Here is a 27,434-nt window from a genome sequence, read left to right on the forward strand (position 1 = left end):
AACAGAGTTCCACTGTTCATCCCCCTAATAGAGAATCTAGGGCACTGGACAGATTTGGGAAGGGAGTATATGCTTCAGTGACATTTGCTATCCAATCGCTGAACTACTTGGCACATTTCACAAGATTGCAAAGGTCCTTAATTTAGGAGCTTTCTAACTCCATTTTAGGGGGCCACTACTGTAGAGGCTCAAACTTCTGTGGCCTCCCAGTTGGCTACCCTTTAATCTACTGCAAATTTGTCCATGAGGCTTATCTCGCATGCTGCAGAAGGTGCCTCAATGGCTATGGGTTCAGGCATTTCCATCAGGAGACATGCCCGGATGCGCCCGTGTATTTTGTGGAGCCCTTCAAGTCATCTTTTGCCAATGCTCCTTTTGATGGTTCTTCTTTGTTTGGCCCCACAGTTAAAGACACACTCTCCAGGTGTGAGAAGGATGGAAAGACCCTACCTGCCATGGGCATACATTTTTCGACCCCTCAACAGACCTTTTCCATGAATCAATGGGGAGGTTGAAAAATGTGGTTCAGGAAGTCTCAGGGTCCCCACCCTCCATCCCCCTGTATTTCTCACAAATGACTTCTGGAGGAAGTTATAGCAATTCTTTTATAGACTCTCTCTCTCTCTCTCTCTTTCTCTCAAGCTGTAAATAGGATCTCAGGGATGTTAAGCATAGTGCATTATGGGTAGGAAAGGAGCTTGAGGGTTTGTTAGTGGACATGAGCTAGAGTAATAGCCGAGTCAAATCCGAACCCATACGCTGAGAAAGAATGAAAATGGACAACACAGATGGAATGTTATGTTAAGTACATAACTTCTTTTTCAAGAACTGTATATTACAAGAAAATGCACTTGAATGCTTTGTGCTGTGCAGTTCAAAAGGTACATTTATTTGACTTTTTTTCATTAAACTTGTAGTGCTGGCAGGCCTTTGTGCTGCATCAGCAGTTCTGTTCAACAATGAACAGAAGCAAAACACTTCTTGCAACAGAATTAAAAAACAAATGGTATCACTGCATCCTAGTTTCAAAATCCTTCAAATAGCTTTGCTAAACACGTAAAAATCAGACATTCCTTCTACTCAGGAAGTAAACACCACATTCCACTGTAACCGTATTCTGCAATAACTCAAAACTACTCAGTGCAAAAGGCGAAAGATGTTCCTTACAGTAAATGATACTTGCAAAACAAGTATGGAACCTTCATCACTAGTGTTGTAAAGATGCATATATTTGTATCTCTCTTTCATATCCCAGCCAAAAACTGCAAAGATACTATGCCATACAGCATGGCTGCCTGGGTGTAGCACCCTGGACTAATACGATATTTTAGATACATTGCTGAATGCAGTGTGATCTTGTGTGCAGTCATTCAGCAAATTTTTCTAACAATTTAAGAGAGTAATAATGTCAATGAAAGCTGAGCTGCAGGCTAGCCCAGGGAGGTGGCATGTAGACTGTGCACATCTTTGTCTCCTTAAAATGGTCTGCTGTTACTTCTGGCCCTTGGTTGGCTCTGTGGACTGTCTAACATCTGTCCATTCCTGCATAGTGTTCTGTAGAGCCTGTGTTTTCTCCTTGTCCACTTGTACATAATCCACTTTCTCATCAGAAGTAACAGAGGATGTAGATGGCTGGATGAAAAACAGAGAAAAAATCATGAATAAAAATATAATAAAAGTAGTTATAGCTTTACTGTCATCATGTTCTTTCTCTTTCCTGCAAAAACATAAATTAATAAGTGCCTGTTTCAGTGGCTTAGCATTATATTTTCACTCCAAAGCTCTGAAATTCAGAAATTTGCTGTGAGTTCACACCAATAACTTCACAGACTTATTTAAACTTATCCTTACTGTGATGTCCAGATAATATCCCACTGAGCTGCCACCGAATAATGTGACGTCCCTTACTATCCTGGGTCAGTAAGTATGGAGCTTCAATCCTCACTATGAACACCAATGTATGACTGTCACTTAAACAGGAGTTTTATTTCACAGTTTTCCCCTAACAGTACAACAGGAACATGCCCTTTAGCCTGGGACTGGAATGTATACTTCTGTCCACTCCTAATGTAACTCCTTATTACACACTTCAGAGCAATGCGTCCCAGTTTAAGACATCTGATACACTCACACTTAAATAAATTAAATCTCACACATCCAAACACTTCTGGGAAAGCCAGATCTAAGCAGCCAGACTTTCGGAGTGGCCATGGGAATTATCAAAGCAAGTATACGCACTCTGAAATTACTACAAAAAAACACTGATTGACCAACTACAATGTAAGTTAATAAAAATATTTAACATTGAGCAAAATGATTAAAAATATAAAACAGTAATTTTCAATAAACAAACAGAGCTCAATCACCAGGAAAATGAAATCAATACTGAAGGACAGAAATCCAACATTTAGAAAAACTCTGATCTGACTGATTAGTTATAATTTTCCAATCTGACTAAAGAACGCTGAACCTGATCTTAACTAAATTACTACAACAGAGCAAAGGCAGGCTTACAGCTCTTGGTGAGTCCTTTTGTGTATCCGCTGCACAGTACATCTGTGAACAACTCACAACTGAACTCCAATGACAACTAACTTCTGGCTCTTTTATAGACTAGCTTAACAATTGCAACTATTCTATTTTTCATTTCATATTTTGAGAAATCAACCAACATCTTTTTTCTAAAAGTTCCTTCCTGTCTTTCAGCTTCTGACAGTAACACATAGCAACTGTCAACATTCCGATGACATCATATGCAGATCAGCTGAATCTGAGAGAGTTTGCCTTTAAAACCTTTTTTCACAAACATGCACAGTTAGAAATGTAAAAGGATACTGTTCAAGTCTTTAAAACATTCTGTACAAACAGATCATAAATCAACATGTAAAAACCTATTTACAATATCACAGCTAGTCATGCTGGCATACAATACACAGGTCAATCTGAAATTATATAGAAAAACTCAGCTAGACATGCTACCACAAATAACACTGTCTAATTTCTTCACATTTCTCCCCCACTATGACTCAAGCACGGTTTTCAAGTGACCCTTGAAAAACGACGCTTGAGAAAAATGGGTCTGTTTGGGAATATCAACCCACTCCTGGGAAATCCATTTGCATTGGCATAATTAACCCCATTGCAGAGTTCTTCTCCTTCTAATGAAACTTGGCTGAGCACAGTCACCACCCCTCAAGTTTGATGCATCTACTTGCACAACAAATTCTACAATATAATATGGGCTGGCTAACACAGGGTGTCCTCCCAAAATCTTCTTAAGTTTTTGGAATGCCTATTTGCAATCTGTGGTCCACACTACCTCATCCAGTTTATTTTTCCTAGTTGGATCAGTAAGGGGTGCAGCCATTGCACCACAACTGGGCACACATTTTCCACAGTACCCCACTGTCCCTAGAAATGCTCTCACTTGCTTTTTAATAACAGGAACTGGACACGCTTGAATACCTTTCACTTTGACAGGTTCTGGCCTAATCTTACCACTCTCCACTCTCTGTCCTAAGTAAGTGACATCTGTCATACCCACCTCACACTTACTGAGTTTAATGGTTAGCTTTGTCTTTTTAAACTGGTCTGCAAATGCCCATAACATAGTCTTTAATGTAGAGTCTAACCTCTCCACAAGACCATTTGTCTGGGGATAGTAGGGGGTAATCTTTACATGTTTCATCCCACAACGCTTCCACAAACAAGTCAGCAGCTCTGACGTGAAGTTGGCACCTTGGCCAGTCAGTATCTCCCTTGGAAAATCCACCCTGCTGAAAATTTTCTAGCAAAGCATTTGCCACCTTTTCTACATCAATATCACCTGAAAAAGGAATATTAGGGACTATAGCTAGAAGTGGCAGATGGTAGGCTCTAGGCCATATCAACTGCTGTACTACCTCACCCTCAATCCCTCTCTTAGGAGTTCACTTTCTATACAGTAAACCTTCCTTCTCTACCCCAACAGCACCTGCACAAGGAACATTAGGGACTATAACTAGAAGTGGCAGACAGTAAGCTCCAGGCTGTACCATCTGCTGTACTACTTTACCTTCTAGCCCACCTCTAGTAGTCCACCCTTTATACAACAAACCTTTGTTCCCATATATAGACTCCCCTCTTTCTTGAGCCTCAGGTACTTCCTTAGCCATCTCCCTCAAGCTTTTTAATGTAAGGTCCATAAGTTGAGCCTGTCTCAACTCTACATTTGTGACCCTCCCAAGCTCCCCTTCCACAGGAAGCACAGTAACTTCTGACAGTTGTATCTCACTGTCAATCTGGGTACTATCACCCACCTCTGTCCTTGTAGTCTCCGTGTCCAAGGGAACATCATTACCTTCTAGCAGCTGTGGCTCACTTTCAGATTTACTGCTACATGACAGCTCCTTCTCTGAAACAGCTACCACACCAGTGCCAGCTTCAGGCATGAGATCTGTCTGGGTCTCCCACAGGCTACCAGACCTTCATGCCTGTCTCCAAGCTAACTCCATGTCATTGCATCTACACAAACACAAGGCACTGCATCATCACAGTGATTCCCTATCACAACTGCAGGAATATTCTCAAACACAAGATCCCCTTCCATACGAAGCCTAGTAACTTCTGACAGTTGTGCCTCACTGAAAATCTGGGAACTATCATTCACCTCCATCCTTGCAGTCACCATGTCCAAGGGAACATCAGTATCTACCAGCAGCTGTGGCTCACTATCAGACGTACTGCTACAGAACAGCTCCTTCTCTGAAACAGCCATCACACCAGTCCCAGATTCAGGTATGAGATCTGTCTGGCTCTCCCCCAGGCTCCTGGAACTACATGCCTATCACCAAGCTTGACTACATGTCACTGCATGACACAAGATACTGTATCACTAAAGTCATTCCCTAACAGGAGATCTGCAGGAATATCCTCAAACACACCTGCCTGTTTGCTTTCTCTTCCACCCTGCCAATCAAGATGAACCCTAGCCAAAGGTATTTGGAATGGGGTCCCTCCCAAAGTTCTGACTGGAGTGGACTGTCCAAGCAAGTACTGCTCTTCTCTAACCACTGCAGGCCTCACAATGGTTATATCAGAAGCTGTGTCCCTCTTAGCAGTTACCTGTTTATCATCTACTAAGATTGGATATAAATTTTGATGATAGACTGGCACCCGTGTTGTTTCCAAACAACTTACCACTGGCAGTTTATCATCACCACTTGCTGGCTCCCTCACCTTCTGTTTCTTACCCTGGCTTGATGGACATTTGACTGCTATGTGGCCCCTCTGGTTACATTTGAAACATTTAATCTCTAACTGTGCACTTGGACTAGTAGTTTCCCCTGCTACTGGTGTACTCTGCTGGAGAGTTTAGACTGCCACCATGGGTTCCCTTATGTTCATGTGCAGCACTGGGTATCCCTTTCTTATGTAGTGGTGCTCTGCTTGCTAAGAAGAGATCTCCTTTTCTCCCCAACTCTTCCACAGAGTTACACTCTCTGTCTGCTAAAATGAATTCTCATGTCATCAGGCAAAGCACTGAGGGCATGTTCCCTTGCCAAAAGGTATGCAAGTCCCTCAAAAGTGGTAACCTAACACCCACTCACCCATCTGTGAAAGTAAGTACTTAAATCAGCAATATAATTATGTACACTTCCATCTGCCTTGCATCTATGTTCACAAAACGTTTTCCAAAAAGCTTCAGGTGATAATTTAAAACAATCAAGAAGACAGTTCTTAACTTTAACATAATTCAAACAATCTACATCAGACAATTTTGACATGGCCTGGACACCTTTCCCATGGAGTAAGGGAGTCAGGAGCTGAATCCAGAGTTCACAGTCAACATCATACTGTCTACATACCCTCTCAAATATATGAATAAAACTATCAAAGTCATCCCTATTCCTGCATTGAGGAAAATGTTTACTGACCTTTACAGCTTCTGGGGTCCAGTTGTTTCCTTCCCCATTACCTCCATGACCCTCTCAAAGGATAAGAGGCTCCACTTCATGCTGACACTGTCTGGCTTTTAAATGCCTCATTCTCTTCTCAGCCTCCAGACACAGTCTCTGCTGATTCCAGTTCACAACATTTGGCCTCCAGGTGCAGACTCTCTAACTCCAGACAGATCTTCAGGTCCCCTGAAGAAAATGTGGACTGTCCTGTCTCAGCAGGCTGCACATCCCCAGTACCAAAACTGGATATCCTCCAAAGAGCTAGTCTGAGCTGAAGCTGCAACTAAGGCTGAAATCATTGCTTCCTTAGTCAGGTTGGCATGCACCAGTCCTCTGGCGTCACACTCCTTGGCCAACTGGTTCTTTGTCAACTTACTAGTCTTCTGCTGACATATTTCCCTGACTAACTAAAAATAAATAAAACTGTGGTGAACTGAGATTCTGTATGTTTACTTTGTGGCTGTCAAGAGTGCACACCTTAATGACAACTACCCAATTAAAAATCCCACACCGCTGGCACCAATTAATGCGATGTCCAGATAATATCCTACTGAACTGCCACCAAATGTGATGCCCCTTACTATCTTGGGTCAGTAACTAAGGAGCTTCAGTTCTTAATACTGATTCCAATGTGAGACTGTCACTTAAACAGGAGTTATATTTCACAATTTTCACCTAAGAGCATGACAGGAGCATGCTCTGTAGCCTGGGACTGAAGTGTATACTTCTGTCCACCCCTAATGTAATTCCTTATTACACACTTTAGAGCAATGTGTCCTAGTTTAAGAACTCTGATACACTCACACTTAAATAAATGAAATCTCACACATTCAAACACTTCTGAGAAAGCCTGACACAGATTTCCATATGAGTCCCTTTCCCAAAATAATACAGTAATGCTGCCACCAATCAAGAGTGTCTTCATGCCCTTCTAAAGGAGTGTCCAATTATGAAAATTAAATATTAAAACAAATAGTAGCAAATAACCTAAGCAGCCAGGCTTTCGGAATGGCCCTGGGAATTATCAAAGCAAGTATAAGCACTCTTAAATCATTAAATAAAAACACTGATTGACCAGCCACAATGTAAGTTAATAAAAATATTTAATATTGAGAAAAATGATTAAAAATATAAAAAGATTAGTTGTGTAAAATCTTACCATAACCATAGATGTCCTTCTCTTCCATGTTGTAGTATTCTCACTTGTGGGATCCTCTGCCTCAGGTGACCTGAACATCTGGCTCCTATGCCAAAGCTTAAGTCTGGTTGCTGTCAGGTGTGTGGGAAGTCACATGCAGGGCCATAAACCGTGGGCCGTAAATGTGATATCTGCACATACAGACCTCAAAACTGACTGCCCAATTGGACAACAGTCTAAGGAAAACAGGAATAATGCCATCCAGACAGAGAAAAAGTCATAAAGGGGGATAGGAAGGAGGGAAGGAATACTGCAAAATGAAAGAGAAGGACATCTATGGTTATGGTAATATTTTACACAACTAATCTATGCCCTTTTATTCTCATGTTGCAGTATTCTCACTTGTGGGAGAGTACCACAGCTCAGGCAGGTCAAAGGGTGGAGGAAGAGGTAGCAGTCTCCAGGAAACCGTGGAGGATGGCCTTTGCAAATCCTGCCCTGGCTCTGGAGATGTTGTCCAATTTATAATGCTTGGTGAAGGTATGTACAGAGGACCATGTGGCTGCCTCTAGGATAGAAGCCATATCCAAGCCATTCAGGAAATCTCCTGATGAGGCCACTGCTCTAGTAGAATGTGCTTTAACAGTGTGGGGTAAATCTTTACCATGGAAAGAGTAACAGAAGGTAATAGTTTTGCATATGCAGGAGGATACTGTCTGTTTGGATACAGCCTTCTCCAGGGCCCTGGGGTGAAAAGATACAAAGAGCTGATTGGATCTTCTAATGTCTTTGGTCTTGTACAGATAAAACCTGTTGCCTGTAAACATCAAGGGAGTGTAGCACTCTCCCACTGTCATTCTGGGGTGAAGGGAAAAAAGTGGGTAAATGAATAGATTGGTTGAGGAACAGTTCATTGACCACTTTGGCATGAAGGAGGGATTGGTACGAAGAGTTACCCTGTCTACCCCGTCCTTGTGGAAGATAGTGTAGGGTGGAGTGGCCATGAGTGCTTGCAGCTCAGAGACCCTCCTAGCTGAAATAAGGGCTACTAACAAGACAATCTTTCAGGTACACATCTTTAAAGAGGCAGAAGCTGCTGGTTCAAAGGGGGCCGTGTTAAGTTACTCCAGTATGTAGTTCAGGTCCCATGGAGGAGGGATAGGTTTTCTTGGTGGTTTGATGTGGAGAATCCCCCTTAAGGAAAGGTTTCACCTCCAATCTTGACAATAGGGGTGGATCAATAGGTAAGCAGGCTAAGACTGCTGACAAATGGACTTTCACTGAAGAGTATGAAAGTTCTGATTTTAGGAGCTCAACAACATAGGCTAGGACTAGAGGAACAGCTGCTTGGAAGGGGTCTAGTTGCCTTTGAAGACACCAACTGGAGAACCTTTTCTATCCTGGCAGTGGGTTTCCTAGCCTCCTGCAGGACAGATAGCACATCCTCAGAACATAAGTGTCTGAAAGGGATTAGACGTTTATCACCCACAGGGTTAGGCTGTGGGTTTTCAGATGAGGATGAATGAGGGATCCCTTCTGTTGTGTGAGCAGGTCCACCTTGTGAGGCAACTTGTGGTGATTGCCCTTGGCAAGAGATAGAAAAAGGGGGAACCAATGCTACCTTGGCCAATAGGAGGGTCACCAGTAAAATTTTTGGTTCTCCTTCTGGATTTTCAGTAGGACCTTCTGAATGAGTGGGAAGGGGGGAAAGGCATAAAGGAACAGCCCCTTCCAAGAAATTGAAAAGGCATCCACTTTCCACATTAGTGATGAGGGGAGTCTGCAGCAGAACAGCTGAAGTTGTCTGTTCTGAGAGAAGGCAGATAGATCCATCTGTGGGGTGCCCCATCAGTGGACAACGTCTAAGAAAACATCTCTGTGTAACATCCATTTATGATGTTGAGAGAATGATCTGCTGAGGCCATCTGCCTGATGATTGTCATGAGATGGGATGTAGACCACCTGCAGTGTGACATTGTACTGGGTGACCAACTCCCATACCTGTATTGCTAGCCAGCACAGTAAGTACCATCTGGTCCCCCCCTGCTTGTTGATGTACCACATGACAGTAGTGTTGTCTGTGAAGATTTGAAGGGGACCTGGTTGTATTAGTGGCAGGAAGTTCTTGAGAGGTAGAAGGAGAGCAGTCATTTCCCTCACATTGTTTTCTCTAGATGGAGGTATCCCATTGAACCTGTAAGTTGAACCATTCATAGTGGCCACCCAACCTAGATACGAGGCATCTGTGTGCATGAATTGCACTGGCTTGGTGGGTTGCCGAGGAAGGCCTGGGTTATGGCTTATTTGTTGTATCCACCACCTCAACTCTTTCTTCAGGCAGGGTAGGAAGGTGACCTGAAATGCCAGGGGGTGACAGTATTGGAACCAGACACTTTTCAAGTACCACTGGAACTTCCTCATGTGCAACACCTGGCAAGAGGCAACATAGGAAGAGTAGCTGCCACGAAGCCTAGAAGATGGATGAATTTCCTGGCAGAGATGTGGTTGACAAGAAGCAACTCCTGGAAGAAACTGTTTGGGGAACAGACTTTGTCTTGAGGAAGGAAAGCCTTCATGAAGTCTGTCCTTATTCTGCATCCCAAGAAGGTTTTGTCTTGGGATGGAGTGAGGGAGGATTTTGTTAGGCTGAAAGTAAACCCAAGACTCTGAAGGAGGGACATAGTGAACTGTAGGCGAGTCTTGAGAATACTTTCCTCTTCTGCTATAATGAGGAGGTCATCCAGATAAGGGTAAATTTCTATGCCCTTTGTTCGGCAGTAAGGTACTGTTGGGGCTAGACAGTTTGTGAAGACCCTTGGTGCTGTAGATAAACCAAAGAGCAAGGCAGTAAACTGAAAGTGTGAGGATGGCACAGCAAAGTGTAGAAATTTCCTGTAGTCTAGGTGGATGGGGATATGGAGGTATGCCTCCTTCAGGTCCAAAATGGCCATGAAAGCACTGGGTGGCAGTAGTAGAAGAAGGGTTAGAAGGAATAACGTGTAAGGAAGGTACCTGCAGGGAGGGATTTAACAGTGACAGGTCCAGAATAGGCCTCCAAGGCCATCCATTTTTGGGACCAGGAAGAGCCTGGAGTAAAACCCTTGACCCTCTTGGCCTGTGGGAACCATTTCTATGGTCCTTCATGATAGCAAATCTTGGATGATCTGGGACATCAGGTGTAGCTGTTTTTTGGAGGGAGGGGTATACCTTTTGAAGGGATTTTTCCTGCCAGGTCATAAAGTACCCTTTTTCTTCTACTGATAAGACCCAGTGGTCTGAAATGATATGTTGACAAAGAGGTAGACAGTGAGAGAGGCAGGTGGAGAGGTGGAGGCGGTTTAGGTAGTCACTCATTGTTAGGTTTGTCTGGAAAGGGCTGCCTTGGGGTAGATTAGGCAAAGGCAGTCCTGGGGGCTGAATGTTTTTTAGACCCCTGCCTGTGTTTAGAGGAGGAGGAAGAGGAAGGAGCAGGTGCTCTCCTAACAAAAGTAGGTTTAGCAGGGTAGTTCCTACAGAACTTTGGAACTGGTGAGACCAGTAAGTGGTTGAGGTCCTGAAGTTCCTTGCTTTTTTTTTCCTGCAAGCTTTTGAAGAGTTCTGTAGACTGCTTGCCAAAGAGGAATTTGTTGTCCAGGGAGCATCTAAGATCTTGTTTTTGAAATCATCAGAGAGGGGTTGTAGTCTGAACCAGAAATACCTGTGCAGTACAGAGGGTGAGCCAGCTTATCTGGCTGAAGCCTCAGCAGCATCATAGCTGCATTTTACAGAATGTCTGGCAACTTGTGTTGCTAAGGAGAACTTAGAGGCAACCTGGGGTTTGGTAGGGGAATCAGATAAGGAAGATAGTAATGAAGTTGCCTGTGAGACTAGGTCCAATGCATATTTAACCATGTGTGTCTGGTAGTTAATGGCCCTAAAGGCCAGGGTGGATGAAGTATAAATCTTTTTCCTAGTCTGTCCATCACTTTGCTGTCCTTGTCCGATGGCAGGAGGAGAGAGAAGGAAGGGATCTGCTTGGATTGCTTATCTGGAGCCACTGCAATGACAGATGGGTCTGCCATAGGTGGCTTAATGAGGTACCTCTGGTCATCAGGGACTTTGTAGAACCTATCCAGCCTTTTAGAAGCTGGTGGCTGCGATTCAGGGGTCTTGGAGGCTGAAGCAAATGCATCCAGGTAAGAGGAATCTTCATCCTGAGTGTGAACTAGGGGGATGGAAGTAGCTGAGGCTGGCCTAGGACTAAGGGTAGGCAGGGCTGGCATTTGAGAGGCAGTGGGCTTGAGGGCCATAAAGGCCTGAACAGAGACTGGGAAAAAGTTTGCCAGTCTGGCTGGTCTTCAGTTGTGGTAGACAGATGTTTAGTTTTTGTTTCCTCTTTAGAGAAGTAGTCTTTGAAATTTTGTGGGAAGGAGAAGGCCTTGGGTCAGGCATCAGACCTGTAGCCGAGGAGCCCTGGTCTGAAATCGTAAGTGGCCATCAGGTCAAGCCCGGTTCCCCCTTGACATCGGCAGAAGCTGATGTCGCAGTAATCTCTGGGGACATCCAACTGGAGATTGTAGGGCAGCTTCCAACAAGGTAACTGGCAATGTCACTAGTTCATCTGTATGTCCCTCAGCCCCTAGACTGGTAGCTGGTGGAATGTCTGATGTCAGAGGTGCAGCAGCAGCAGCAGGCCTTGAAACCTTGGCCTTCTTTTTAGGCAGCTCCATCTCGACAGCCGGTTCAGTTTCCATACCTAAGGCCAGAACCTTGAGTCGTTGGTTTTCCATGAACAATTTGAGGGCTGCCAGATGACTGCGTAGGGTTTTAGAGACAAATGACTGACAAATACTACAGGTCATATGGTCGTGGGACTAGCCTAAGCAAAAAAAGGCAAAGTTCATGGGAATCCTTGTGTGGAATTTGGTGACTGCACTTACATTTTCCCTTCCTAGATGACATCAGCTATATAAAAGACCAACAGCAACCTAAGTCCAAGTGAAATAAAGAAGATTCCCCAACGGGTACTTATCTGTATTGTCTTCCATAGCACGGAGTGAAACATTCAAGCTGACGTTCGACTTCAGGCAGAGAAGTCCTGAGGTCTTGTCATGCAGACATCACATTTATGGCCCGCGGTTTATGGTCCTGTATGTGACGTCCCATGCACTTGACAGTAACCGGGCTTAAGCTTTGGCAAATAGGAGCTGGATGTTTGGGTCGCCTGAGGCGGAGGATCCCACAAGTGAGAATACTACAACAAGAGAATAGAAGGACATCAGTAATTTCCAATGAACAAACAGAGCTCAATCACCAGGAAAATGAAATTAATACTGAAGGATAGAAATCCACCATTTAGAAAAACTCTAACTGATCCAACTGCTCAGTTATAATTTTCCTATCTGACTAAAGAACACTGTATCTGACTTAAACTAAATTACTACAACAGAGCAAAAGCAGGCTTAATGTTCTTGGTGAGTCCTTTTGGGTATCCACTGCACAGTACATCTGTGAACAACTCACAAGTGAACTCAACTAACAACTGACGTTTGACAAACTGGAACTGACTACTGACTGTTAACTGTCTTTAGTAGGCTCTTTTTAGACTAGCCTGTCACAACTATTCCAGTTCTAATTTTCATTTCATATTTTGAAAATCAACCAACAGCTGTTTTCTAAAAGTTCTTTCCTGTCTTTCAGCTTCTGATAGTAATACATAGCAACTGTCAACATTCTGATGACATCATATGCAGATCAGCTGAATCTGAGATAGTTTGCATTTAGAATCTTTCTTCACAAACATGCACATTTAGAAATATAAAAGCATACTGTTCAAGTCTTTAAAACATTCTGTACAAACAGATTATACATCAACATGTAAGAACCTATTTGCAATATCATAGCTAGTCATGCTGGTATACAATACACAGGTCAGTCTGAAATTATATACAAAAACTTAGCCAGACATGCTAGCACAAATAACAGTGTCTAATTTCTTCACACTTACTACGTACACTGACAATAATCTGTTGCTTAATCTCAAGCATACACTCTAATCTACCATCAGACTTCAATATCTTATGGATGTGGACAGCCCAGAACAAATTATCTATCATCCCCTAAAAATAGAATTATAGTATTACAATTTACAAACAAATATGGCAATGATCTATCTCTGATATGACCTCTATTCCACACCTTTACCGGGGAAAAACCTTGATCTAAATTGAGCCCTGCCTTCTGGAATAATCTGTCTGAAGAAGTTAGAAAGTAACAAATATTTGCAATTTTCCAAACCAAGCTTAAGGAGCACCTATAAAATGAATACACATGTAAATGCTTGAAGTGCATTGGGTAAACCCTGCATATTTGTTTGAAAATTCACCACTGGACCTGCAAATTGGCTCCCCTATATTTATTTAATTAACACATTTGTACTTTAGTGGGTGAGAGCCAGACATCTCCAGGCTACTCAAGAATCCTTTTACCAATTCTCTTCTGCCCAGGGGTGCATCATCAACCCATTCATTTCCCCTATAGCGAGAGTTGGGTAGTAGGGAGTGGGACATCTTCCAAGTCTAGTGGGGCAGCCTATCCTTTCCCTTGGAGTACCTCTGCCCCCATAGCAGCTTTACAGGATCTCCAGCTGCTGTCAGTCTTAGGCAGCATGCTTCTGTATGCTCTATTGGTTACACAGATGTGCAAATTGGCAGAACATGCTCACAGCCTCATGCTCCATGGGTGCAACCCCTAGTGCTCCTGATAAATATCAACCCAAGCAATGACCAGGGTTCCTATAGGAACACAAGCTGCTAGTTGAACTCATGTTACCTGCACTGTAGTTAGGGCTTTATCCCTCTAAGACAAGAAGATGGCTTAAAAACTGCATACCCTTAATCTGACCAAAGCAATCAAACTCAGATTGCTTACACTGTATGTATGGAACTTTTGGTTAACTTTGTAAGAACTGCTTCATACTAAGTAATATATGCTACACGCTGTTTCTAGGGGTGTATTCAGAAATACTTAGAGATTCAGGAAAGCAGTTAAGTAATAGAAAGTTGGTGTTTTTTTTCTTTTTACCAAGTTTCATGGAATACAGAAAGATCTACATCTGAAATAGATGCTTTTGCAAAGTTCAGGCAGCGTTTTATTTTCACTTAGTTTTATGGACTGTACCTAAAGTGGCTAGTTATGTATCGCAAATATGCTTTTTTGCACTTAAGTGCGAAAACATACATCTGAGATGTAGCCATGTTCTACAAAACTAGATGTAAATAAAAAAAATGCCATCTCTCAGTACCTAGCATTTCACAGAAACACTATGCGTTGCTGAACATCCACCAATGTAGTTCTGCTGTAATTACATTGTGCTTTTTTCTTATGTCATTGTGCTGCTTTTGCAACTTGTTTTTACTTACTGAATTTTCATTATTAACTGCTGCACAAAAGAAGTCTGGGACATGGCTGAAAAGGGCCTCAAGGCCAATCCACATACCTGGTTAACAAATTAATAAATAAAAATATAAATTTGCTTGACCAGTACATACTGTACTGCTGTGGTACAATCTAGTGGACAACATTTATAATCCCTTCACATGAGACTGGTATTCCCACATGTTCCACTTCCACATTACACAACTCCCAGAATGCAGCTGTATCTTAGTAAGTCTTTCTTTCTTGAAAAAAATATAAGCATATGAAGCAGCTAGACAAGTCATGCTGCCACTGTCTGTATTGGTAGGTAGACATACAGGACTAGAAAGGGTTATACTAGCTGACAGCTTCTTTCTTCAAGGATAGAGGAATGTTTGCTGCATGGACTGGCAGCTGGTGAAGGCTAACAACAGGCGACAATACAATTCACTTATAGTTAGGTTGAAAAATAATTTTCTGGTGCCTTTCATCCAAATCCTCAATTTAAGTAGTAAAACATCACAAACCGTGGAACCAGTTTGTTCTAAAGTGACATTTTCAGCATAGCAGTTTCATTTTGGAAACAAAATGTCAAAGCACATGATACAGATGCCATAATGGTTAAGTCTTTGTCTTCTACATTCAAGGTACCGGGTTCAAGTCTGACCTTTGACCAATGTGTGTATGGAGTTTTCTGTGTTCCTAAATATGCTCCTCCTAGCTCCTCCCATGAAAAGCATGCTGGGTGCTTCCACTTCAAACATACCCAAATTGAATGGAGTGGTGGTGCATATAGAAGACAAAGTTGTTTAGACCAACCATTTTAGGCATCAAGTATGGTGAAAGGAAAACATAGATCATAGATTGCAGAGTGCATGGTGCCTTGTCAGGCTAAACTGGCTCTAGGTGGTTTGGTGAAGTGGACTAATATCACCAAAAAGGGCATGCGTATTTGCTGGTGGTAAGTAGGTTGAGGGCCCGACCTATGCCCAGGACCCATGCTAACAGTAGGACAGATCTATGTACCTCTGTTGGTGTGTGCCTACCATAAAGGAAGTTTTGGTCAACAAGCTTCTGCTTGGTCAGTGCCCTGCCTGTGTTACCTGGGACTGGTCCGCTGAGTGAAAGCTGGACGTAATATCAACTGACCTGCCAAACATAAAATAAGGTTTCCTGCACTGAATATAAGTTCACTGACAGGATGCAGCTTATAAGTGGAAAACATTATACTGAGAAAGACACTGGACATCCTGTGTATTTAGGAGACACTACTGTAAGGCAGTGCATCAAAGCCACTTAGCTTGGGGGCTAGAGTCCACTACTAGGGGAGGACACATGAAATGGCAGCAGTTTGCAAAAAAAAAAAAACTACTAGATAAAGCAGAACAACATGAGTTGGTGGTGATAATGGCAGACCTGAATACCCATGTTGGGGCAGAAGAATCAGGATAGGAGGACTGCCTGGGTGCAGCAACAGGAATAAAGAAGAAGAGGCCATTCTAGACATCTGTCTGGCGAATAGCTTGATGGTGGCCAACACATGGTTCACCAAGAGAGACAGTCGCAAGATCACATACAACTCAGGTAGACTTCCTCTGAGGAAGGAAAAGGCATTGGAGTAGAATCAGGGATTGCAAAGTAATTTCTAGTGAAACAGTCAGTGCATAGCATAAATCAGTGGTGGCCACAATCAGCTGTAAGTAGTAGTCATAGAAGGTTAGAAGGTCAACAGAGACTAGGCAGAAGACCTGGAAGTTGACTGGAGTGAAAGCACTAGAGTTCAAGGAAATACTCAGGGCTATAACATTTCAGGAAGAAGAGGAAATAGAAGGAGTTGAAAAAACTGCATCATCTCATAACAGCATAATTGAAGACTGTAGAACAGATATGCATCTGAGCCAGGTAAGCAGGTGGTAGAATGGAGAAGTTAAGGAAGTTATCAAAAGAAAGGAGTACAAGTAAAAGTGGGAGACAGAAAAGATGGACCACACAAACAAAGAGGCCAAGAGTGTGCTTGCACTAGCAAAGAACAAGGCCTCAGGCATAGTCTACCAGCTTCTGGAAAGTTTCTCAACAGATGTCACACAGAAACTATATTAGGTTGAAAGTCAAAGACTGAAAAATAAAGAAGATAGTCATCAGACAACATTCATAAGGGATGCAAGCAATAACCCGCTCATTAGTTCACAGGACATCAAAGGCAGATGGAAGGAGTTCTAACAGTAGCTTCTGAATGAAGATACCCCCAGAAGGTGTACTGCTCCACACACAGCCTACAATACAAGATGAATGAGAGACCATCCCAAAAGAGATAAGAACAACACTAAGGAACATGAAATCAGGGAAATTTAAAAGATCAGATGGGGTCATGGCAGCTATGATCACAATATTGGGTGAGTTAAGAGAGAAATGGCTCCTGATGGTACTAATAGCAGTATGGAGAGTAAGACATATGCTGGATAACTAGAGAACATGCATCCCAGTGCCAGAGTGCATGAACAAAGAAAGCATTCACAACTGTGGGCACTGTAGTACTGGAAAGGGTGATTAATAAACAAATACACAGACCACTACAAAGTAAGAAGGGAAATGACCAGTTCAGATTCAGATGAAGCAACAGATGAGGAAATAATCTAAGTAGGCATTCTTAGACTTGGAGAAAGCATATGCAAAGGTTCCAAGAAAGTTGATTTGGGCAGTCCTATAATGGTATGAAGTCCTAGAAACATTGGTAGAATTAGTGCAGACTATGTATGTACAAGGACCCAATGACACAAGTATGAACAGTGTTCAGACTCAGAGGGGTTCCACGTGGGCATGTTTGTGCATCAGAGTTCAGCTCTGAGCCCATTGCTGCTCATACTGGTAATGGACTATGTTAGCAAACAGGTCAGAGGGGACAGATGAACAAAGCTGCTGTGTGCAGATGATGCAGCATTACAAGCAAACTCTGACAGTACAGCAAATGATACCGGAATGAGATGCAAAACTGAAGGCACATGGGATGAAACTGAGAACAGACAAAACAGTTGTTGTAGCAGCAGATGGAGTAAATCAGAAGAAGATGAAAACTGTGACAGAAGGGAAATAGTGGAACAGGTTAACAGCTTCAAGTATCTGGGAAGGTTGGTTGAGGAGAAGGGAATTCTGAATGAAGAGTCAAAACTAGAATCAGAGGGGCTGCAGACAACTGTCAGAGGGTGTCAGGGGGATCTGTGACAGAAAAATGCTAAAGAAGCTGAAAAGTAAGGTGGACAAAACAGTGGTATGGTACAGAAACCTGGGCAGTGAAGGCAGACTAGTAGAAGAAGCTACAAGTGACTCAGATGAAGTGCCTGAGATGAGTGGTATGATGCACACTGTGGGAAAGACAAAGAAAGGATGACATCAGACAGAACCAAAGTAGTTCCAATTGCAGAAAAGGTAAAAAAAAATAGATTATGGTGGTTCAGGCACATGTGCAGAAAAACAGAAAATGATTTGGTAAAGAGGATTTGAATCAGAAAGGAAGAAGGCAAGAGGAAATGAGAATGTCCAGAAAAGAGATGAATGGACTGCATTAGAGAAGACTTGCAACAGTTAGACACGACTGTTGGAGAAGGAAGGAGAGTGGCACTGAATCAAGAAAGGTGATGACAGTTCACAAGCACACCAACTCTGTGCAGAAAATGAGAAGAAGGGGGTTAATGATGATGATGAGTTTTATTCTGTAGACACTCTGCTAAATATTACATGTTGCATTGAGATAAGGCTGGACATCAGAGCATAACAGCCAATATTACTGGAACTATATTACCATCTTGGAAAACACAGTCCCCAATCCCCTAAGTGTAATCCTCTTATAATCAAACAGTGAGTGTTTTGGATACCATACTTTATGGAAAGAAATCTTCAAATGCCATATCAAATATCAACACGTTATTCAAATAAAAACAATGTAAAATGGTATATGAAAATTTTTTAATTTAAATTCTACCATATCTTATTGCACAAAAAAATACATAACTCGAAATAGTGTACATCAAAGCAGACATGATACAGTATATGCCTGTTTACATCCATGCTAGACTGATGACCCAGAGACCTGTGGTTTTTGGATAGATTACCTTCTAGTGGTCAAAATCAATAGCCAATGTAACAGAATAAGCAGTCTACTCAAATTCTGCTTTTTCATTTGGAAATGGACTATAAATAGGATTTTGAAATCAATAAGAAGCACACATAAAAAGTAAACGCATACAGCAATTAACCATTTTATGTTTATATTTTATTCTGCTAAACTAAAAAAGTACTTTTGGCTAAGAGTACAATTGTAAGGTCACACCATTACGAATGCTTTTTAACATGAAAAAGTACTAAATTCTGTTTGCCCCTCCCCATATACACACAAACCTGCCATACTTCAGCTTCACTCTCTGTACATTCTTGTTTAATATAATCAGCTCTGAGGTTGCTGCACTTTGAGAGAGAAATTATACCCCCCCCCCCCCGTTCAAACACTGCAAACTTTGACCAAAGGTACATTCCTAGTGCATTCCACTGTTTACATTTTCCAGTACCTCACTAAATCAGACTAATAGGTTCATAGGTTCATAGGTGTGTACTAGGCCAACGGCCCTGGAGCCTTTACAAGCTTAGCCCATAGAAGTGCCATGGCATCATGCCACTGTTAATATAAAAGTATTACATTAGATTTTGTTGCATTCTGAAATATCCAAGGGATCATCATCAAATTGCTACACACACACACACACACACACACACACACACACACACACACACACACACACACACACACACACACACACACACACTATAAAAACATATAATTTGACTGAACCAGAAATGGCTGAACAAAATTAACTGAAAATTAATTTGACTGAATCACAACTGGCTGAAAATTGTAGAAGTCTATAGATAGTATTTGATGGTACGTTTTTCATCACTGGAGTTGTTGGGGGAGTAACTCAGGAAGATTATCTTTGGATTGGCAATGTTCACTGTTAAGTTGTGCCTCCAGATCTGTAGTTGTTTGTGCACCAATACTGATTCACTGTGTGTGGTGTATTTTCTTGTCTCCATAGGCAAGTGACCAACCATTGAATTAGTATATATAAGTAGGTTACGGTTTCATGCCAGGAAAGAGCACTACAGATGCGATGTTTGCTTTGAGGGTGTTGATGAAGAAGTATAGAGAAGGTCAGAAGGAACTGCATTGTGTTTTTGTGGACCTGAGAAAGCATATGATAAGGAGCCTAGTGAGGAGTTGTGGTATTGTATGAGGAAGTCTGGAGTGGCAGAGAAATATGTAAGAGTGGTACAGGATATGTATGAAGGCAGTGTGACAGTGGTGAGGTCTGTGGTAGGAGTGATGGATGCATTCAAGGTGGAGGTGGGATTACATCAAGGATTAGCTCTGCACCCTTTCTTATTTGCAATGGTGATGGACAGGTTGACAGATGAGATCAGACAGGAGTACTCGTGAACTATGATGTTTGCAGATTACATTGTGATTTGTAGTGAGAGTAGGAAACAGGTTGAGGAGACGCTGGAGAGGTGGAGATATGCTCTACAGAGGAGGGGAATGAAGGTCAGCAGGACTAAGACAGAATATACATGTGTGCATGAGAGGGGGGACAGAGGAATGGTGAGGATGCAGAGAGTAGAGCTGGTGAAGGTGGATGAGTTTAAATACCTGGGATCAACAGTTCAGAGTAATGGTGAGTGTGGAAGAAAGATGAAGAAGAAAGTGCAGGCAGGGTGGAGAAGAGTGTAAGGAGTGATTTGTGACAGACAGGTACCAATAAGAGTGAAAGGGAAGGTCTACAAGATGGTAGTGAGACCAGCTATGTTTTATGGGTTGGAGACGGTGGCATTGACAAAAAGGAAGGAGTCAGAGCTGGAGGTGGCAGAGTTAAAGATGTTAAGATTTGCACTGGGTGTGATGAGGATGGACAGGATTAGAAATGACTATATTAGAGAGTCTGCTCAGGTTGGACGGTTTGTAGACAAAGCCAGAGAGGCAAGACTGCATTGGTTTGAACATGTGCTGAGGAGGGATGCTGGGTTTATTGGGAGAAGGATGCTAAGGATGGAGCTGCAGGTAAGAGGAAAAAAGGAAGGCCTAATTAAGGTTTATGGATTTGGTGAGAGAGGACATGCAGGTGGTTGGTGTGACAGAGCAAGATGCAGAGGACAGGAAGAAATAGAAACAGATGATCCGCTACGGCGACCCCTAAAGGGAACAGCCAAAAAAAAGAAGAAGAAGATGAAGTAGGGGGTGGTGTCTGGAAGGAGACTTGCCCACACTGTAAAAAGCTTTTCATGGTATATTTGCTGTTTTAATTGTTTTCATTCAATTGTGATTCTGTCAAATGTATGTAAATATAAAAATGTATATATATATATATATATATATATATATATATATATATATATATATATATATATATATACGCACACACATACATTAATACATATATATATATACATGTACATGCATACATGAAAAGGAAGTGCACGGCACAGATATTACCGCCTATCCCCCAAGTCCCCTCAAGTACCTCACTACACTTACAAAATGAGAGACTGCATTTTTCCTGTACATTAAAGTTTAAAATAAATACTTCCTAAAGAAAATTATATATGTAATAGTTGCATTTTAATATAAAACAGCCCTTCTGCCACAAGTTACTGAGGTGCTATATAAGCAGGAGGACAGCAAATGTAATATGAAAAGAAAAACTGCGGCAGCTTAGTTTAGTTAAGAATTATTAGCCATGATATTTAATTACCTATTAAATCACCTTTGTGTTGCACACAGCACATGGTCTTGGATAATTAATTTTCTGAGTTATATAAAAGTCAGCACTGACACAAGCAAGCCAAAAGGTAAACTATTGTAAGGAAAATGTGTGCATTTTGTGATGATATCTTAGATACCCATTTGCTAAAAAAGTTTATATACTGTAATGGATATAGTAAAATAGATTAATAACATAATGGGTGCATATACAATGGAGGATTTCTTTTACATTTGACATTTAATTGCTCTGATAAAATCTTCACTACTTAACTTTATGTTCCTATACATAATATGTCTCTGCAAACAGGGAGAAGGCTGTCTTTCTTTTGCATATGATGAACCATAGCTTAAGCAGTTTTCTTAGCTACCTGCCAAAGTGCATCTCTGCTACTATTAGGATTGGAACTGAAAGACTAGTTTTCATTTCTCACAATTAAACACTACTATGTCTTTTAAAGAAAACTGAGATTTTGTTTATAGTGGTAATGTATGATGGCTGAACCCATTAGATCTATCTTTACTTCTGTCATTGCATAAAAGTAGTAAAACTGTCAAGTTAGTGTTGTGACGTCAGTCATATAAATGTTTACAATGTGGGCTCTTCTACAAGAATATTCTAAAAATAAGTGATGTTTTTACTTTACTGTGTGTGTGTGTGTGTGTGTGTGTGTGTGTGTGTGTGTGTGTGTGTGTGTGTGTGTGTGTGTGTTTGTGTGTGGGGAGGGGCAGTAATACAGTTTGCAAGAAGGAAACTACCCATGTTTAAAGAGTCAAATGGTATTTTACCTCTGTACCACTTTGGAGAGACTTATTTCACTGAACATCAAACATACTTGACTTACAGATAATTTGTAATATGACTGGTCAGTTTGCCTTGTCTATTTACTAATCAAACAAATGAATAAATAAATAAAATGTACTATGTGAAAGTAGTTTAACAGAGAAAAGAGATGCATAACAAGTCGACACAGGTTCAACCTTAAGGCACTGCTGCTTTGTAAATACATTTAGTTCTTTCTGGGCAGTATTAATTATTAAGTTGTGGTTATATATTCATGTGTCCTTACAGGAATTGAATGAAGACAACTGTGATCCTTGAAAAGAGACTAAATATAAGACAAATGGTAACATACATTAAATCTGTGCTTGCATTACTCAAAAGTATACCCTTTGTGGTTTGCATACTTCTTTCCAACATCATCACCTGGAGCCTTTATTTTAATGTAAATACAGTCTATGGTCTCCCCAGTACCTCAGGGAAACTGGCTGTGTAATAGAAATCCTGCATGGTGTTGGCTTTCTCCTATGGGATGTGTGGGAATCACACATGGCCCCCACATGCTGAAGCATGGCATCGAGAAACTGATGGGGGGTATTCTCATGGCAGATGCCTGAGATAACCCCCACTCTGTCCCCAGTAGGTTGCTGAAAGGTCCCTGTAGCTAATATATGTAAAGCTATACAAACCTTAATATCTACTGGGATAGGTACTCCAAGACTCCCATAGGGCAGCACAATTTCCTGGATGTTCTCCCAATCTACACAGTACTTGTCCACTGGTTTACGATGTCAATATTGTGAGGTCCATGAAATGTTTTTTTAAACACATTTATTAAATTATCACTTAAGACATAGGCAAACATAAACTAACAGCAAAGAATAAAACCATATTAACATTTTTCCTTTTACATATATATTTGCTTTCTTTCTTTATAATTATCTTCAGTCCAACATTACATAAATTGCTCAATTCCTGCTTCCATTAAACCTCACTCCTCCTCCCCTCCTGAACATAATTCTGCATGTACCATTTCCGCAGTTTCCATAATTGCTCTTTCTCTTTTCTAAGGGTCCCACTTCCAGTTTTTTATCTCTTTTACAATATTCAGTGCTTCAGATACAGTTGGTTTAGACTTTGAATTCCATCTTGTATTGGGTCCCAGCTGAAAAGAATCATTTCCTTATTTACAGCTATTGCTCACTCAATATTTCTGGCAGAATACTCTGTATCTGAATTTTTAAAGTCTGACAACTCATTATACTTTGAGAACACATGCTTCCAGGTGCCTCTTTTTTCCCCATTATACCTCTAAAAACCTGGGGGAAAATTATTTGGAATCTGCTTGGGGAATAAAAATACCTATGCAAACACTTCCTGTCAAAAATCCTAAACCTTCTAGACCGTGTTGCACATTTGGGATCTATACATATGTCCTTCATTGTTTCTTTGTGAATTGCTTATCTAAATCTCTCTTCTTAATCTTTTCTGACCTCCTCTGATCGATCCCTATAGTTATCGAGCAATATTTTATATGCCCTGCTAATTATCCCTTTCTTAACAGCAGTTTTGTTCTAGATTCAACATATCTCTACCAGAGCAGGTCTTTCACTTGGAATTCCTCTAACCTTTTCGCCTATACCCTGGTAGCAATCCCTGTTAGTTAAGGCAAGTCCATTAAATGATAAGTGCAATCAGATGATTCAGCTCCTATGTGGTGCAGTTGCACATTGGCAGGTACAGCAATGCCAATGATAGTCACTTGCAAATATATATTTACTAAAGCGATACAAACCCCTAACGTGACTTAAGAGATTCCCTTAATCTGAACATAAGCATTTAGTTAAGGTCAAATATGCTGCAGGCACAGCCCCCTTAAATGGCATTTCTACATTTCTGAAGTGATCTGCCATTTTGCTTTGCCTCATTAGCATACACAAAGAGGCTCATTTTAATAATGCTGCTCATTACCATGTCATTATATGGCCATTATCGTATACCAAGCCTGAATGTGTTGCTTGGTCTGACCACAACGCAAAGCTTGTTTTTTTGAATTACACATACTCTGTGAGTGGCCGCTTGCTGTGCAGATTCATTAAATACAATCCAGCAAAGTTTTCTGGATACCATCCTGTTAGATCGCTTGTTGGATATCCTGATTATCAAGACTCACAAATGAAAAACCACAGAGTTCAATCACAGATGAAGTGGAACAGTCCTTTACACACACACAAATATGCATATATGGGTCTATGCTAGATGATCAACTTTTCGGAAACTAGAAAAAAATATCAAAGAGACAATAAGATTGAATTTCCGAAAACGCGGACATCAAAAAAAAAGCCTTACCCACTGCAAATTATATAGACCAACTCTGAGATCGCACTACATTGTGGAAAAGAGTTAACTTCTCATTCCACCCTGTACTGCAGTCTCTATTCAGAACGTTTAAAGTTTCAAAACTTCGATCATGTGGTCCCAACCATATGACTTTTGAAGTTTTGAAACTTGCATAATCGGCAAAAACATTAAAAATAGATTTTTTTATTTTTATTTTTTATTTATTTATTTATGTTTTAATTTCGAAGTTCTGAAACGTCAATCATATGTTTCAGAATTTCGATAAACTGACATAGATCCATATATCTATGTAGTTGTGTAAAATTTTACCATAACCATAGATGTCCTGTTCTTCCATATTGCAGTATTCATAACATGAGGGTTTCGTCATCTAGGTGACTTGAACATCCGGCAAGTATATCAAAGACTTAAGCTACTGCTAAGTACGTGCGACGTTGCACATAGTAACAGCTGACGTCAGCCATAAAAGTGACGTCTGCACATACCATCCCCAGAACTGAATGCTCCAGTCAGAACACCAGTCCAAGGATATGAGGCAGTCAGGTAATATCCAAAGAAGAGCATGAACTAAGGGGAAAAGAAGGTGGGATAGAATACTAGAACATAGAAGAGAATGACATCTATGGTTATGGTAAGATTTTACACAACTGAAGGACATCTATGGTTATGGCAAGATTTTACACAACTATTCTATGCCCTTCTATTCCCATATTACAGTATTCATAACATGAGGGAGAACACTATAGCTCATGAGTGGGAAAGGGGGGCAGGAGCACAGGAAGTCTCTATGAAGCCATGCAGAATTGTCCTGGTAAACCCTGCTCTGGATCTGGAGATAGAGTCCAGCTTGTAGAGTTTTGTGAATGTATGGATAAAAGACCAAGTAGCTGCTTTCAGGATAGAAGCAGTGTCCAGACTTTTAAAGAAGGCCCCAGAGGAAGTAACAGCTCCAGTGGAATGGGTCTTAACAGAGGAAGCAAGAGTTTTCCCAAGAGACACAGCAGAAAGAAATTGCCCTAGATATCCAAGATGAAATAGTCTGTTTAGAAACAGGTTTTCCCAGTGCCCTGGGGTAAAAGGAAACAAATAATTGCTCAGACTTTCTAATGGATTTGGTCTTATCCAAGCAGAATCTAAGTTGTCTACGTATGTCCAAGATGTGCAGCACCCTTTTACTGGAGTTTTGAGGAGAAGGGAAAAAAGTGGGTAAGTGAATAGACTGGTTAAGGGACAAGTCATTAACCACTTTGGCATGAAAGAAGGGTTAATACGAAGAGACACCCTACCCTTGTGGAAAATCAGAAAGGGTTGTGAAGCCATTAAAGCTTGGAGTGCAGAAACTCTCCTAGCAGAAGTGATGACTATCAGTAAAACAGTTTTCCATGTGCAAAATTTTAGGGAAGCTGAGGCTGTAGGCTCAAAGGAAGTTTGAGTCAGTTTTTCCAAAACAAAATTTAAGTTCCAGGGAAGAGGAACACATTTCCTGGGAGATCTAATGTGAAGGACACCTTTTAAGAAAAGCTTGACCTCTAGTCTAGAAGCTAAGGAGGGAGACGGAGGCAGACATGCAGAAATGGCTGTTAAATGGGCTTTACCTGAGGAAAACGCCTTTACCTGAAGAAAACGCCATTCCAGCCTTGAGCAGCTCACACAAATAAGAAAGGGCTAGTGGAACATTCACTGAAAATGGATCTAGTCACTTATTAAGACACCAGATGGAGAACCCCTTCTCTTTGGACAAATAGGATCTCCTTGTATTGGGTTTCTTGGCCCCCTGCAGGGCTAGAAGCATGTCTTCAGAGAAAAGGTGTCTGAAAGGAATCAGAAGTCTATCACCCAGAGTCAGGTTCAGTGTTGCTAAATGTGGGCGAATAAGAGATCTCTTGTCTTCTGTGAGTAGATCCACCCTGTGAGGTAACTTGTGATGACTGCTCTTGGCTAACTGCAGAAGAAGAGGGAAACAATGTTGTCTTGGCTAAAAGGGGATCACCAACAAGACTTTTGGGTTGTCAATCTTGTAAATCTTCAGCAGGACTTTCTGAATTAGTGGGAATGGGAGGAATGCTTAGAGAAACATCCCCTTCCATGAGAATGATACGACATCCACCTTCCAAGCCAGAGGATGTGGGACTCTGGCACAAAACTTTGGAAGTTGTCTGTTCATAATGGAGGCAAAGAAATATATCTGAGGTGTACCCCACTGGTGGAGAATGTCCAGAAACACATCCCTGTGGATCATCCATTCATGGGCTTGTGTTATGGGCCTGCTCAGTGTGTCTGCCAGACCATTTTGAGCTGAGGAAATATAAACAACTGTCAAAGTTACCATTGCTTGTACAGCAATCTCCCAGAATTGGACTGCCAATCTGCAGAGGGGATAATACTTTGTTCCCCCTATTTGTTCACATACTGTGGTGTTGTCTGTGAAGAGTTTCAAAGCACCTGGTTGAAGAGATGACCTGAAGGCTTGAAGGGCCTGAATCAGAGCCCTCATCTCTTTGATGTTGATGTGTTGCCTCCTTTTGGAAGGAGACCACATGAATGGAAGTACAGTTGTGTACACTTACCATAAATGTAGATGTTCGAGTGTATTCACTGTTGCAGTCCTTACATATGGGTTATCCGGCTCCCGGTAGCCCTCAGTCAGCCCAAATACCAGAGTCCTTGGTATATGATGTCGGCTGCCGCCAGTTGTAAAACTGATGTCAGAATGTCAGGTATAAAGGGAGGTAGCCGATGCCATTTACTCAGTTTTTCTTGCCTTAACTGTCAGGAGCCCCCAAAAAAGGCTAACCAAGGAAGGTAGCTCCCTGGACATGTCATACAAAAAAAAAAATATACAGTCTGTGCCTTAGGAAAAAAGGGGGAATGGAGGGTGGGAAAAGTACAGTTTTGTACCTACCATAAATGTAGATGTCCGATAGGAATGCATCCGCAGTCCTTACAAATGGGTTGTCCTGTCGTCAGGCAGCCCTTCGGTCGGCCGGATTCCAAAGTCTGGGTCTGGCTTCGGCTGGT

General features: G+C 41.5%; 1 protein-coding gene across 1 annotated transcript in view; it reads right to left on the minus strand.

Moving 5' to 3' along the window:
- Window positions 1-398: 398 nt before the first annotated feature.
- GAB2 (GRB2 associated binding protein 2) overlaps window positions 399-27,434 on the minus strand; it is a 1,426,812-nt gene continuing 1,399,776 nt past the window's right edge. Inside the window, exon 10 of the mRNA XM_044071312.1 lies at window positions 399-1,632. Coding sequence (XP_043927247.1) covers window positions 1,492-1,632 — 141 coding nt within the window. The 3' untranslated portion in view covers window positions 399-1,491. The remainder of the gene's footprint in view (window positions 1,633-27,434) is intronic.

The sequence above is a fragment of the Protopterus annectens genome, chromosome 5.part0 (genome assembly GCF_019279795.1).
Source record: "Protopterus annectens isolate FY-2018-M chromosome 5.part0, PAN1.0, whole genome shotgun sequence".
Taxonomy (NCBI): domain Eukaryota; kingdom Metazoa; phylum Chordata; order Ceratodontiformes; family Protopteridae; genus Protopterus; species Protopterus annectens.